The 16509-nt window shown below is 38.2% G+C and overlaps 1 protein-coding gene across 6 annotated transcripts in view; it reads right to left on the bottom strand.

Moving 5' to 3' along the window:
• Nucleotides 1-16509, bottom strand: part of ULK4 (unc-51 like kinase 4) — a 521183-nt gene that overhangs the window by 125348 nt on the left and 379326 nt on the right. For all 6 annotated transcript variants that reach the window (XR_013830122.1, XR_013830123.1, XM_079933605.1 and 3 more), the window contains one exon: nucleotides 4070-4255. Coding sequence is in view for 4 of the 6 variants with exons in the window: in XM_079933605.1 (XP_079789731.1) it covers nucleotides 4070-4255 (186 nt within the window). In the remaining 2 variants the exon portion in view is untranslated. The remainder of the gene's footprint in view (nucleotides 1-4069; nucleotides 4256-16509) is intronic.

Raw genomic sequence — 16509 nt, 5'->3', positions numbered from 1 at the left:
ATGCCTTTTAAGGTCCCTCTCATTCTGGCCTGTGCATCTACAAAGCACTCAAATGAGCTCACAATATACACTGAAGAGCAAAAATGAACAACTGCCAATAACAAAAGTAGAGATTTTATAGACATTTCTTACTCAGCTCAGTGGATACTTATTAAATACCAATTACATGCCGGGCACTGTGAGAAAGCTTTATTTCACCGTAAACATAATTTGAATTCAATTGAGATGCTACCACTGTCCTTTGGTTTCAGAGACCAGAACTTCCTAATTCTAACAACGGTGTCCGAACTCCAAATGTTTGGTCCCCTCTGGCCTCTCCTGGTCCATTTCTTATGTCTGTCAGTCTAGCCCTGTGGATTTTGGGGCCATGATTCAGGATGTGCTTCTTCCTGGTCCATGCATGGATGACTAACACATCCTTCTACACACTGCTCAAACACCATGTCCTGGCCAATCTCCTCCCCAAAGGGAATGTTTCTGTGGAACTTTGCTGGCTCCTCTAGCGTGGCACTGATTGCATTCTGCTTTATAATGAAGCTGGCGTTTCTCTCTCGCTCCAGTTAGGGATCCCTGAGAACAGGCAGCAGGAAGAGCATATCTTACTGTCTTAGTTCCCCCAGCGTAGAGGATGCACATAGTAATAACTATTATTTTCCCATGAATGAAAGAATGAATCTCTTCGGTGCCTTCTAGATCGAAATTCAGTCAGGTTCAGCTTAACAAATGCCCTCAGAGTCCAGATCAGTCCTGGACAGAGCAGCAGCAAGGTGGCTAGCTACTTGGCAAGAGCACAAGCTAGGGTCAGGTCAGCTTGGCTGGTCCCAGCTCTGCCGAGTCCTCGTTGGTGGCCTTGGGAGTGTTACGTAAGCTCTTTGAGCCTTAGCTTTTAACCTATAAATGGAAGCAGTCACTGGAGCTGACGGCTAAGGTAGCTGTGAAGATTAAATGAGGTAATTCACCAGAAGAACTTAACACAGTTAGAAGCATCATCTGCTGACCACCTTTCATGGGCTAGACACTATAACATGCTGAAAAAGACCACATCACTACCCTGAACAAGGGTAATGTGAAGGTGAGAACAGACGGTAAGCTGACAGTTACAAAACAATGGCAACCACGGAGGTGAGGACAGGAAGCGGCGAGAGAGAGGGAAAGGACCACATCAGTCGGGAGTGCGCGCTGGCATCATACAACTCTGGGTCATCTGCTGCTGTTTCTCTCCAAACATACTGAACTCAGTACTAAGTTTAAGCAGAACCGAGGACAGGCAAGTTCAAGGCCCAGAATCCCTGATTGTGGCTAATTTAGAAAGTTTTCAGAAGATTATATAAAGCACTTATCACAGATGGCTGGAAACTTTATATTATGTTTACTTTACTACAATTAAAAAAAAAAAAACAAGCAGATGAGCAGAACCAGAAACTACTTACTTCTATTTTCACATACACAGATAAAGTCACTTGGATTCAACTTTTCTTCCACCAACAAAACCTACCTGGCCCTATATGTGGCAGGTCAGAAACTATAAGGAAATCATTTCAGACAGTAAAGTAAACTAAAAGATGGTGTAATCTGGTTACTTTGACCAAGTTGGGGTCTAATTGTTTCCTGCATGATTAAATTAACCTGGTTTTTAAAAATGATGTAATTTATTCCAAAGATAGGTCCATAATCTCTCTGCAATTCTAAAATCTAGAAAGCTCTGAAAATCAAAACTTTTTTTCTTAAGTTTGGTTCAAAACCATATTTGGTGGCAAAACCTGACCTAACCCACGTGGGGTCACATATAGTTTTTATTTACCCACTTGGTGTGAATGTTCACACACTTTGCAGCAGAAATATTACCATGCTTGACGACGGTACCACCCCAGGTGATTGCTGCGGAGTCATATCATATATAGTATAAGCACCATGCCAAAAAGATCGGAAATTATAAATTCCAAACTAAATCTGGCCCTAACATTTTCAAATACGAGATGGTGAATCTCTATAAAATTAATTGTATCAGATGTGAGGTCAATATGCCCAAGCTTTTGTTTCTGTACCAAACACACGATTCTGCCACGTGTACGTATCACTCATATTACCATATTTTCTAGTACTTGACCTCACATCGACTCACCAGTTTTAAATGAACAAAACTATTTTTTGAAAGAAATATCTTATCTCTACTGAAAAAGCTAGTCATCTGAGAGGCTTCCTCTCTGTTAAAAAGGGACATTCTGAAGGATTCGAGAGGTGTTAAAGACACAGTAGTACCAAATTGAGACTTTCCCCTGAAATCATCAGAAAGATCAAAATAAAATGGAAGAGGAAATATTTGCCTTACTATGTGATTCAGTGTCATCTAGTGCTAGGTTGGAGTACCATGCCCAAGATCTACTTTCCCCAGAAGTATTTATCCTACACTTTGGGAGGCTCTCTTAGATTGTGTCATCATCCGGTTACTCAGGGAATGACTCCACTAGACGGGAAGCATTGCTGCGGTCGGGAGGTCTGGCCGTACAGAAGCATAATGTAGCAGCGAGGAGGGTAACTCCCTATCTCTGTTCTAGTTCTGTCACCCATAACCTGCTGTGTAGATCTAGCTGGGTCACGTACTGCAGCTGTCTATCAAACTAGCATAAAAACTGTCTTGAAGGCAACTCTCTGGAGCATCCATGGCCTCCACTGCCAAAGGACCCCTCAAGATAATTGGATCTAGAAGTGAACACAGACTGACAAGCCAGAACACGACACACACTAACGGGACCTCCACTCCTCGACTAACTTCCACAACAGCTGCTGTAAATAACGGCCTTCGAAAGCAGCAGAACAAGATCTACTGTAAAAAGAAAATAAGTCAGTCTTCAAAAGTACTTTCAAGTAAACATCCGCTATTTGTATTTTTAAAAATAAAATAAATGGGGCGATGGACTTCCCTGGTGGCGCAGTGGTTAAGAATCCGCCTGCCAATGCAGGGGACACAGGTTCGAGCCCTGGTCCGGGAAGATCCCACATGCCGCGGAGCAGCTAAAGCCGAGCGCCACAACTACTGAGCCTGTGCCCTAGAGCCTGCGAGCCACAACTACTGAGCCTGCGCTCTAGAGCCCGTGAGCCACAGCTACTGAAGCCGGTGCGCCTAGAGCCCTGTGCTCTGCAACAAAAAAAGCCACCACAATGAGAAGCCCGTGCACCGCAATGAAGGGTAGCCCCCGCTCGCCTCAACTAGAGAAAGCCCTGGTGCAGCAACGAAGACCCAACGCCGCCAAAAACTAAAGTAAAATAAAATAAATAAAAAATAAATGGGCGAAAGGGAAAATTTTTCCTACAGTACCATACTGGGGATTAGAAACGTTGTGAGTTTGAAAATCTCCCTTTTGCAACCATTAAAAAATTTAAAAATAACAACACCACATTGATTTAATGAAGTGATCAAAATTAACATCACCAGTAAAGGGCAAACAGACGTCATAAGCCTCTGGATCTGATGGATTGAGAAGGACACAGTATTTCTTCTGGGGCTTACCTGAATCCAATTGTCCAGAAAACATCAGAGAGACCTACATTGAGGGAGAGTCTACAAAACATCTGGCCTGTTCTTCAGAAATGTCATGAAAGATGAAGAAAGGCTGCAGAACTATTCCACATTAAGGACACACATCTACTAAAATACATGATCCTGGACTGGTTTCCACACCAGAAAACAAGCTATAAAGGACATTATGGGGACAGCTGACAAAACTGGAATACAGATGGCAGATTAGTAAAAGATTTGTATCAATGTTAAATTTCCTGGTTTTGATAACTGTAGTTAAGTAACAGAACATCCATTTCATTAGGAAATACACACTCACATACTAAGGAGTAAGCAAGAACAATGTGTCTAACTTACTCTCTCACAGTTCAAGAAAAATACTTGTATATGCAGATAGATATGCAGAATATGATAAATGTTAACAGTAGGTGACTACGGGGAAAGGTAATTGGGAGTTCTTTAATGAAACTAGGTCGAAAAAAATGACTACTCCCCATCTACTGGCTGCAACTGAGGCCACCCACCCAAGCCCCAGTTTCGGTGTGGACTCACCATTCTTCTGAGAATCCTCAACAGAAGCTTCTGCTCCTTCGGGTCCTCTTTGGACGTCAGTAAATCAGCAAAATTCTCTGCATTTTCGGGAGACAGGCTGTCTGGGTTTTCTCCTCCATACAACTGAACCAGTATAGACAGACACTTGGATGAAACTTCAAAAATTTCAGGATCCTCGTTAGGAAGCTGAAAATTAATAAATTGGACGACTTAAGCTTAACTGAAGATGGTGTTGGTATTCCTCAAGAACCACAGTAAAATTTGGCGTAACGGATAAAATGTCAGTCTGAGTACAAAGTTTAATTAAAGGAGTATTTTTTTGAATGGATCTTTTTCAAAATGCATACAGTAACTCAAACAAGGCTAACAGCACAAAATCAGAAGGAAATCCTGCAGTCCTTTCTTTAATCCATAGTGATGAATGACCTGTGACAAGCAAAGGACCAACATATATTTTATATGCATATGTATATATGCATATATTCATACAGGTGTATGTGCATCTGTAGGTGTGGAAACAGTTTGATTTTTCCGAGGCACAGCACTTACATTCTTGTTTACCTAACTTGTTTAGGAAAACCCACTTTCTAGAAGATATTAAGAAACAGACAAGGTTGAACTTGTCTGTTTCCAAATCATTATTGACTAAACAGGCAGAGAGAAAGCATTGTTTCTGTATTAAAAGGTATATTATGAAATAATAATCATACCATAAGCATTTTAACCTTTTAATGTTTAAAGTTTTATTTTATTTCTAATAGCTTTGTTAAGCTATAATTCCTGTGACATACAATTCAGTCATTTAACATATATCTGCCATTCAATGGTTTTTAATATTTTTCAGAGTGGTGCAACCACCAACAGAACCAATTTTAGAATTTTTTTCATTACCTGAAAAAGAAACCCTGTACCTTGTAACTGCTACCTTCACGTCATCTCTTCCTCTCTACCCCCAGTCCCTGCCCAGTGCTAACGTGCTTTCTGTCTCTCTGGCTTTGCCTATTCTGGACATTTCAGATACTTGAAATCATACAAAATATGACCCTATCTGACTGGCTTCTTTCGCTTAGCATGTTCTCAAGAGTCATCCATGCTGTAGCATGTATCAGTATTTCATTTCTTTTTATTACGTAGTAATATTCCACTGTATGGATATACCACATTTTGTTTATCCATTCATCAGTTGATGGACATCTGAGTTGTTTTCACCTTTTGACTAGTATGAATAACACTGCTGTGAACATGTGTGCAAACGTTTTTGTGCAGACAAGCATTTGTTTCTCTTGGGTATATACTTAGAAGTGGAGGTGCTGAGTCATGTGATAACACTATGTGTAACTTTTTTTTTTTTTTCGGTACGCGGGCCTCTCACTGCTGTGGCCTCTCCCGTTGCGGAGCACAGGCTCCGGACGCGCAGGCTCAGCGGCCATGGCTCACGGGCCCAGCCGCTCCACAGCATGTGGGATCTTCCCGGACCGGGGCACGAACCCGTGTCCCCTGCATCAGCAGGTGGACTCTCAACCATTGCGCCACCAGGGAAGCCTATGTGTAACTTTCTGAGGAGCCGCCAGACTGTTTTCTAAAGCTGCCATTAGCACCAGCAATGCGTGAGGTTTCCAGTTTTCCCACATCCTCACCAACACTTGTTATTACCTATATTTTTAATTACAGTCATCCTAGTGCATGTGGAGTGGTAACTCGTGGTGGCCTTTCATTTGTACTTCCCTGATGGCTAATGATGTTGAAAATCTTTTCATGTGCTTATTGTCCATTTGCATATCGTCTTTGGAGAAATGTCTATTCAGATACTTTGCCCACTTTTTAACATAGGCCATATGTCTTTTTAGAATTGAGTCTAAGTGTTCTTTATATATTTTAAACACAAATCCCTTAGCAGATATATGATTTTCAAAAATGTTTTCCCATTCTGTGGGTTGCCTTTTCACTTTCTTGATAGTGTCCTGTTTTTAAAAAAATATTTATTTATTTATTTGGCTGCGCCAGGTCTAGTTGCAGCATGTGGGATCTAGTTCCCTGACCAGGAATCGAACCTGGGCCCCCTGCATTGGGGGCACTGAGTCTCAGCCACTGGACCACCAGGGAAGTCCCTTGATAGTGTCCTTTGAGGCACAAAATATTTTTTTATTTTGATGAAGTCAAATTTATCCATTTTTTAAAAGTTTTTTTGATGTGGACCATTTTTAAAGTCTTGATTGAATTTGTGACAATACTGCTTCTATTTTATGTTTTTTTGAGTTTTTGGCCATAAGGCATGTGGGATCTTAGCTCCCCGACCAGGGATTGAACCCATACTCCCTGCATGGGAAGGCAAAGTCTTAACCACTGGACCACCAAGGAAGTCCCTATCTGTTCCTTTTATTCCTTGTGATTTTGGTGTCAAACCTAAGAAACCATTGCCTATTTCAAGGTCCTGAGATTTAAGCTTCTTCTGAGAATTTTTATAGTTTTAGCTCTTACATTTATTTTTAAGAACTTTATAGTTTCAGCTTTTACATTTAGGTCTTGATCCATTTTGAATTAATTTTTGTATATGGTATGAGTAGGCGACCACCTTCATTCTTTTGCAGGTGAGTAAATCTTATTTTGAGATATTTGCAGGTTCATATACCATTGTAAGAAACAATACAAAGAGATACCACACATACTTCACCCAACTTCCCCAATGGAAACATCTTGCATAACTATAGTACAAGATCACAATCAGGAAATTAACATGTAATTAGGGCAGCCACTCCTGCTTTTTAAAAATTAATATCTGCATGGTATATACTTTTCAAGCTTTTACTTTCAACCTGCCTGTATCATATTTGAAGTGAGATTTTTGTAGACAACATACTGTTGGACCATGTTTTGTTATCCATTCTAGTCATCTCTGTCTTTTAATTGGTGCATTTAGACCATTTACATTTTTATGATAAATATTAAGATGCTAGGGTTTAAGTCCAACATGCAATTTTATTGTCTTCTATTTATTTCCCCTGTTTCTTATTTTTCTGATTCCCTCTCTCTTTTTTTAACCTTCCTGTGGGTTACTTGAACATTTGTTTTATGTTTTCATTAAGTATTATTAAATTCTCTTTTATTCCCAATATTATTTTCTTAGGGTTGCCATAACAAAGTACCACAAACTGGGTGACATAAACAACAGAAATGTATTACCTCGCGGTTCTGGAAGCTAGAAGTTCAAAATCAAACAGCAGGACCCTGCTCCCTCTGAAACTCATAGTATGAATCTTCGCTTGCTTCTTATGACTTGCTGGAAACCTCTGGCATTTCTTAGTTTGCGGCTGCATAATTCCCATCTCTGCCTCCGCCATCACATGGCTTCCTCCCTGTGTGTGTCTGAATTTACACGGTTGTCTTCTTACAAAGACACCAGTCATATTGGATTAAGGGCCCCCCCCTACTTGAGTATGACCTCATCTTAATTAACTACATCTAGACCATCAATATTTTCAAATGAGGTTTAATATTCTGAAGTGCTGGGAGTTAGGACTTCAACATATCATTTTTGTGGCAGACACAATTCAACCCATGACACTTCCTATCAACTTTCTTTTGTTCTCAGCTGTTTATTCACCTTGGTTTCTCTCCTTCTGGCTGTTATGCTTCCCCAAATGTCTGGTGGTCCTTGGCTTTCTATTCTATGAATGAAAGATTGGTCAGATTATTATAGGCAGCTGGCTTCCATTTCCTTTCCATTTGTATATGTCTGATTCTTCAAGTTGCCTCCTCTGCCTGTGTTCTATGATTTCCTCAAGCTCCACAATGCTTCTCTCTAGGGCATAACCCCAAACTAGAAATCACATCAGATAGTTCATTCTCTTTACAGTGCAGTTCTTGACCTATTATGTTGCAATAAAGCAGAGCAAAATTAATAAGGGAAGGGGACTGACAGGCCTGCCCGTTCTAAATGTGCATCTTCAATTAGTCTGGTTAAGTGCCTAGGGCCTCCATCAGTTTTCCACTCTGAGTTTATAGATCATCTGCATCTGTTCCTACCTTCTGGTTAGTTTCTTCCTATGTATGTTCTGGGTGATAGGTTTCTTCACTGTATTTCGATTCAGTTCCATGTGCTTTCTATCATCTAGTAACTGCACAAAATTTCTTTTCCACTAACAGCTTCTCCTTCCATTCTCCCATGATTGTAAGATATTTAATCCTTTCTCTATTTTCATAGCTTCTGGGTAGTTAGTGAGATACGAACAGGCATTCATGCTTCTATTTCAGTCTACTTTAACATTTCTTCATTTCTGAGTTAGTTTTGCTTCACTGTTGAAATGATGGGAGGATGCTTATCATAAGTAATAATTTCAAAGATGGCTTATTTCTTGGATCCTTGTAAACTTGATAATGTTTGTGTTTAGTTTTGTGTGCTCTGCCCCACCACTACCAAAAAGATTGTGACGGTATAAAAATCCTCCCATCTTCCCTGGCCTAACAGGATAAGATTATACCCAAGTGCTTGCAAAAACAAACTAACAGAAAAATACACGAAACAATGGTTTTTAAGACACTAGACATCAGGTAATGTAGGACAGTGATGCCCAAGGGATGGAGAACAATTGAGGTGAGCTCTACTCTTGTCCCAGGTCAGAGGCTTACGAGGTCACCAGGCCTAAGCACAGGGACGGCAACTGAGGTGGAAACCAGCAGATAAAAATTTTAAGTTGAGGAGACAGAGTGAAAAGTCTCAGAAAACCAAAGCAGCTACAGTTCACAGGACAAAGTACCAGAGAGAAGAGAGCAGGCCAAAGCTCACTCTGAAGACACAGGTAACCTGGATAGCACTTTATCCATTAGAGAAAATGAATTTATGGTTAAAAACCTTCCTACAAAGAAAACTACAGGCCCAGATGGCTTTATTGGTGAATACCAAGTCTATACAAATTCTTCCAGAAAGCTAAAGGAAATGGAAACTTCCAAACTCATTCTATGTGGCCAGTACTATCCTGATACCAAAACTAGACAAACACATTCCATGAAAAGACAACTTCAGTCCAATAGCCCTTATGAATATAGATGAAAAAATCTTCAGCAAAGTGTTAGCAAACCAAATTCAGCAACATATTAAAAGTATTGTATACTACGGCCAAGTGGGATTTATCCTAGGAATGTAAGGCTAGTTTAGCATCTAAAAATCAATGTTAGGTGCAATATTAATAGAATAAAAGACAAAAATTATAAGAGCCTTTCAACAGTCATAGAATAAGCATTTGACAAAATTAAAACCCCTTTTAGGATTAAAAAAACTCAACAAATTATAAATAGAACAGAACCTTCTCAAATTGATAAAGGATATCTAGGGAAAAATCTACAGCTGACACCATACTTAATGGGTAAAGAGTGGATTCCTTCCCTCTAAGATCATGAACAAGATAGACGTCCATTCTTGCCAGGTCTATTCACCACTACATTGGAAGTACTAGCTACGGCAATAAGGCAAGGAAAAGAAATAAAAATCATCTAGAAAGGCAAACCCTATTTGCAGATTACATGATCTTACATACAGAAAATCCTAGAGAATCCACTTTTTTTACTATAAAAATAAACGAGTTCTGAAAGGTAGTAGAATAAGAGATCAACACACACTAATATGTATAAAATAGATAACTAATGAGAACCTGCTGTATAGCATAGAGAACTCTACTTAATGCTCTGTGGTGACCTAAATGGGAAGGAAATCCAAAAAACAGGGATATATGTATACACATAGTTGATTCACTTCGCTGTATAGCAGAAACTAACACAACACTGTAAAGCAACTATACCCCAATAAAAAAAAGCAATTGTATCTCTATACACTAGCAATGAAGAATCTGAAAACTAAATTAAGAAAACAATTTCACTTATAATAGCATCAAAAATAACAGAATATTTAGAACTAATGTTGAAAGAAGTACATAACTTGTACACTGAAAAGTGAAACATTCTTGGAAAAAATTAAACAAGGTACATAAACGGTAAAACATTCCATGTTCAAGGATTGGAAGAGTTAACATTATTAAGTTGGCAACATGCCCCAAACTGATCTACAGATTAAAAGCTTTCAGAGTTGCAGCTGGATTTTTTTTTTCCAGAAATTGATGATCCTAAAATTCATATGGAAATGCAAGGGACTAAGAATAGCCGAAACAAACTTACAAAAGAAGAATAAATTTGGAGGGATCACATTTCCCAATTTCAAATTTTGCTACAAAGCTACAGTAATCCAGTAAATGTAGTACTGGAATAAGGACATGCATAATGATCAATGGAATAGAATCTAGAGCCCCTAATTAAACGCTTACATTTATGGTAAGCTGATTTTCAACAAGAGTGCCAAGACAATTTAATGGGGGGTGGTGAGAAAAATGGTCTTTTCAACAAATGTTGCTAAGACAACTAGATATCCATACGCAAAAGAACGAAGTTGGATCTGTACACCACACCACATCCAAAAATTATCTCCAAACGGATCAAATACCTAAATACAAGAGCTAAACATATAAAACTTTTAGAAGAACACATAGGAGTAATTACACCTTTGCGTCCTTGCGTTAGGCAATGGTTTCTCGGGTATGACACCAAAAGCACAAGCAACAACCAAAAAAAATTTGATAAACTGGACTTCAACAAAATTAAAACATTTTGTGCTGTAAATGATACCATGAAGAAAGTAAAAAGACCACCCACAGAATAAGGGAAAATTGCTATAAATCTAATACCTAATAAGGGACTTGCATACACACACAATATAAAAACTCTCACAACTCAGTAATAAAAAGACAAATAACATAATTTTTAAAAGGCAAAGAAAATAGACATTTCTTCCAGAAAGGTATATAAATGGTCAATAACAACAGGAAAAGATATTCAACATCATTAGCCATCAGGGAAATGCAAATCAAAACCACTAGGAGATACCACTTCACGCCCACTAGGATGGCTATAACTAAGAATACAGACAATGACAAGTGTTGGTGAGCGTGTGGGGAAACTAGAACCTTCATACATTGCTGGTGCTGATGGCAGCTTTGTAAAGCACTCTATTTCCTCAAAAGGTTAAACAGACTGATCATAGGACTGAGCAATTCCACTCTTAGATACATACTCAAGAGAAAGAAAGCACATTTACACAAAAATTTGTACACAATTGTTCACAGTAGCCTTATTCAAAATAGCCAAAAAGTGTTAACAACTCAAATATCCATAATAAATGGATAAGCAACTATGGTGTATCTATATAATAGAATATTATTTGCCAAAACCAAGAATGAAGTACTGATACATGCTACAGACATGAATGAACCTTGGAAAAAACATCATGCTAAGAGAAAGGCCACATATTATATAGTTCCATATATAAGAAATATCCAGCATAGGCCAATCTATAGAAACAGAAAGTAAATTAGCGATTGACAAGGGTCTGGAGGGGAGAGAATGGGGAGTGACTCTTAATGAATATGAAATTCCTTTCTGAACATTCAGACGAAGATGTTCTGGAATTAGATAATGGTGATGGTGCACAACTCTGAGAAAATACTAAACAGCAGTGAACTGTACACTTTACAGGGGTTAAAGGTACAAATACTTCCTGATAAATCTTTTTTTTTTTTTTTTTGCGGTACGCGGGCCTCTCACTGTTGTGGCCTTTCCCGTTGCAGAGCACAGGCTCGGGACGCACAGGCTCAGTGGCCATGGCTCACGCGCCCAGCCTCTCCGCGGCATGTAGGATCCTCCCGGACCGGGGCACGAACCCGTGTCCCCTGCATCGGCAGGCGGACTCTCAACCACTGCACCACCAGGGAAGCCCCTGATAAATCTTTTTTAAAAAAACAATAGCAACTCTGCACAAAGTCTTCAAGAAAAACGAAGAGGAGAGAATACTTCCCAACTCATTTTCTGAGACCAACATTACCCTGATACCAAAACCAGACAAAAACAGTATAAAAAAGTAAACTACAAAACATGAACACAGATGCACAAATTCTAAACAAAATTATAGCAAATCAAAGGATAATAATATTAAAAGGATAATAATATTAAATAAAGGAACAATAAAATATTAAAAGGATATTATATTATCAAACAAAATATTAAAAAGATAATAAGACAATACATCCTGACTAAATAGAGTGTATCCTAGGAATGTAGGTATGTTTAAGGTTCAAAAAAATCAGTCAATGTAATAAATCATATGTATTAATTTCCCAGGGCTACCATCATAATAAAGGATCACAAACTAGGTGGGTTAAAACAACAAAAATTTATCTTCTCACAGTTCTGGAGGCTAGAAGTCTGAAATCAAGGCAGAGCCATGCCCCTTCTGAAGCCTCCAGGGGGGAATCCCTCCTTGCTTCCTCCAGCATCCAGTAGCCCCAGACGTTCCTTGGCTTGTGGCAGCAGAACTCCAATCTCTGCCTGCATCGTCACATTGCTTTCTCCCTTGTGTCTCTGGCTTCATATGGCCATCTTCTTATAAGGACAGCAGTCATAATGGATTAGGGAGCCCTCACTATTCCAGTATGACTTCATCTTAACAAATTACATATACATGCAATGAGCCTATTTCCAAATAAGGTCCCATTCTGAGGTACTGGGGGGTTAGGATTTTAACACATATTTTTTGAGGGATACAGTCAACCCATATAACACCATAATAACTAAAAAAGAAAAACCATATGATCATCTCAGTAGAAAAAGTATTTAACAATATTCAACACCTATTTCTAACAAAAACTCAGCAAACAAGGAGTGGAAGGAAACTTCTTTAGCCTGATAAAAAATATGTCAGAGACTGAATGCCTCACCCTGAGATCAGAAAGATAGATAGAAACATCTGCTCTCACCACTTCCGCTCAACATGGGAGGTTCTGGTCAGCACAGTCAGGCCAAAATAAATTAATAAATAAAAGGCATCCAGATTGGAAAGGAAGACTTAACTGCTTATTTGCAGAAGACATGATTCTCGATGTAGAAAATCCAATGGAATTCACAAACAATCCACTAGACCCCATAAATGAGTTTAACACAGTTAACAAAAACACTAAATGGAAAAGAGATACATGCACTCCAATGCTCATAGCAGCATTATTTACAGTTGTCAAGATATGGAAGCAACCTACATGTCTATCAACAGATGAATAGATAAAGAAGATGCCGTAAATAAATAAATAAATAAAAATAAATATATGTACACACACACACACACACACACACACACACACCCAATGGAATACTATTTGGCCATAAAAAGAATGAAATTTTGCCATTTGCAGCAATATGGATGGACTTGGAGGGCATTATGTTCAGTGAAATAAGTGGGACGGAGAAAGACAAATACTGTATGATACCATTTACACGTGGAATCTTAAAAATACAACAAACTAGTGAGTATAACAAAAAAGAAGCAGACTCACAGATACAGAGAACAAACTAGTGGATACCAATGGGGGGAGGGGCAATATATCAATAGGAGTAGGGGATTAAGAGATACAAACTATTAGGTATAAAATAAGCTACAAGGGGGACTTCCCTGATGGTCCAGTGGGTAGGACTCCGTGCTCCAAGTGCAGAGGGCCTGGGTTCGATCATTGGTCAGGGAACTAGATCCCGCACGCATGCCGCAACTAAGAGTTCACATGCTGCAACTAGGAGTATGCAAGCCGTAACTGAGAAGTCCACATGCCACAACTAAGAGTCTGCATGCCGGAACTAAGAAGCCCACAGGTTGCAACTAAGAGCCCGCATGCTGCAACTGGGACCTGGTGTAGCCAAAATAAATAAATAAATAGATAAATAAATAAATACTAAAAAATAAATCATTTTTTAAAAATAAAGTAAGCTACAAGGATATACTGTACAACATGGGGAATACAGCCAACATCTTACAATAACTATAAATGGAGTATAACCTTTAAAAATTATGAATCACTATATTGTACTCCCATAACATTATATAATATTGCATAGCAACTACACTTCAATAAAATATAATTTTAAAAAATTTTAAAGGGAAATAATCACATGTGAGTATATCTACATGTACAAAGTTATTCATTGCAATGCTATAAGTGAAAAAATTATAAACAGTCTAAATGTCCAACAGTAAATAATTATAATATGTACTCATAAAAAAACAATATCATGTACAATAACATCTAAAAAATTCAAAGATTTAGGGATAAATCTGACAAAAGATGAAAGACCTGTATGCTAAACCCCACAAAATACTGCCGAGAGAAATTAAAGAGGATCCATATAACTGGAGGGATATATCTTGCTCATGAGTGAGAAGACTCAATTTTGTTAAAATGCCAATTCTCCCAAAATTAAGACTAAATGTAATCCCAATCGAAACCCCAATAGGTTTTTTTTTTTTTGGTAGAAATCAACAAACTGATTCTAAGTTTTTATATTATACATGTATATATTAGTTGAAAGAATAATATTACCTGATTTCAAGACATTATTATAATGCTGAAATAATTAAAACAGTATGGCATTGGCATAAAGTTAGACACAGATCAGAGCCCAGGAACTAGACCCTCACAAATACAACTGAGTTTTGACAAAGGTGCAATGGCAATACAGTTGAGAATATAGTATCAACAAATGTGCTCAAACAATATGCAGAAATATAAACTTCAATCTAGACCTTTTACCACGTACCAGAATTAACTCAAAATAGTTGATAGCATGTGTCAATTCTAGGGTTAGCTAAGGTAGCTCAGAACCACCAAGGAACATCCACAGTAAATGAAAGAAGCCACAAACCTCAGGAATCCCTGAAACTCATATGGTGCAATTCACAAAAGAAAAAGAAAAAGGTAAAATGGACTTCATTTAATCAAAAACTTCTCTTTGAAAAACACTGTCTAGTTCATAAATGCTCAATAAGGGGTAGATAGTACCACCACCACCCCCATTGCAAAGGATTCCTTTAATGGAGACCCATAAAAAAAGTGTTCTTTCAGATCTAAAAACTAGAATATGTTTTTTGCCCCAAAGAACTCTCACCCCACTACTTACCCCACTTACTGGGCAAGGTACATCTTGTAAATGATTATATTCTCATTTTTGTCTTGCAACCAGGACTCTTAAGGCCAAAACCATGGCCCAACTTTAGCAATTATATTAGACTTCATAATTGTATAGAAGCTTCACCCTATCTTACCTTCATTGTTTTCTTCACGTTTTCTACTTAGAAATTTCAGCCAGACCTTTTTTTTAAAGGACACCCAAATTAAGTTTGAATTTCAGATAAACAATTTATCTTTTTTAGTTTACGTATATCCATTTGGCATCTTGTAATTTACCGGATAACCCTAACTTGATAGCAAACATTCTCATTAGCAAACTCAAATGCTTTGTGAGAGAGATAACAAATATAAACACACACACAAAGTGGATATATCTCAAAGTAAACTTATACTTCAACTTTAAAAACTGTTTTAAAACAATTGAAAATCGCAGTTGTACTGTTTACTTCCCTTTACTCAACCCGCATAATACAATACAACATTTCAAAACCTTTCTCATTTTATATTCTATTTTTAAAATATTGCCTAGTACAGTGTTTTGCCAAAATTATAAGGGAATATTTATTTTCAGAGAAGAGAATATATTAACCAAGAAAGAAAAAAAGAAAACCACTTAGTAATACAAGGTTTTCTACCCTTTTGATATTATTTAAACACCTGGAGAAAAGATTCCCTCTGTTTTACCAGGACATCTTTAACAAGATTTCACATTAGGCCATGAATCCCTGTTCCTCTTCCTTTTAATACATCCCTCCTGCCCAAACTCAGCTGAAGAGGCAGCAGAAAAGAGCATTAAGCTGATGAATGGTGGTTAATTCCTTATGACAGCGCCCCGGAAACACTGTTGACCACAGCCTTGACACTGTCCCCTTCCCCTGAGAAGTTATCCTTACTTCTTGGACCCCCAGGCACGTTATATTCCTAAATGTGGAAATTTTGAGGGAAGAAAACCTGCCATTACCATTACTGATTTAGTTGTAAGTCTATATATCATAGACTAGAGTAACCAGGGTTTTTTAAAAATCCAAAAATAAGTTGAAAGTCACTGGTAGGTCAAATCAGCATCGACTTCTGGGCCTCCTGCACTGCCCTGACTAGTTTCATAATAAACTTCACATTTTCCTCATCAATAACTAAAGAATGGGAAAACATAGCTCATTTAAAAAATTATAACCAGTCAATATAGAAGGAGATTTAACTAATTCTACTGAAGCACCAAAGTTGCAGAAACCATAGAGGGTAAAGATGTCAACACCGACTGTTAAGATGCTAGGTTCTGTGTAAAAGCTTTGGCCTGATCATATGTCCCTTTCTGCTATTTTTCTCTCTCTCCACTGTAGACATTCAGGTGGATTCTGCTTTTGTCATTGGATGACAGAAAGATGTTCGAGACAG

Source organism: Stenella coeruleoalba (genome assembly GCF_951394435.1).
Source record: "Stenella coeruleoalba genome assembly, chromosome: 10".
Classification (NCBI taxonomy): Eukaryota; Metazoa; Chordata; class Mammalia; order Artiodactyla; family Delphinidae; genus Stenella; species Stenella coeruleoalba.
This window is presented reverse-complemented; position numbering and strand designations above follow the sequence as displayed.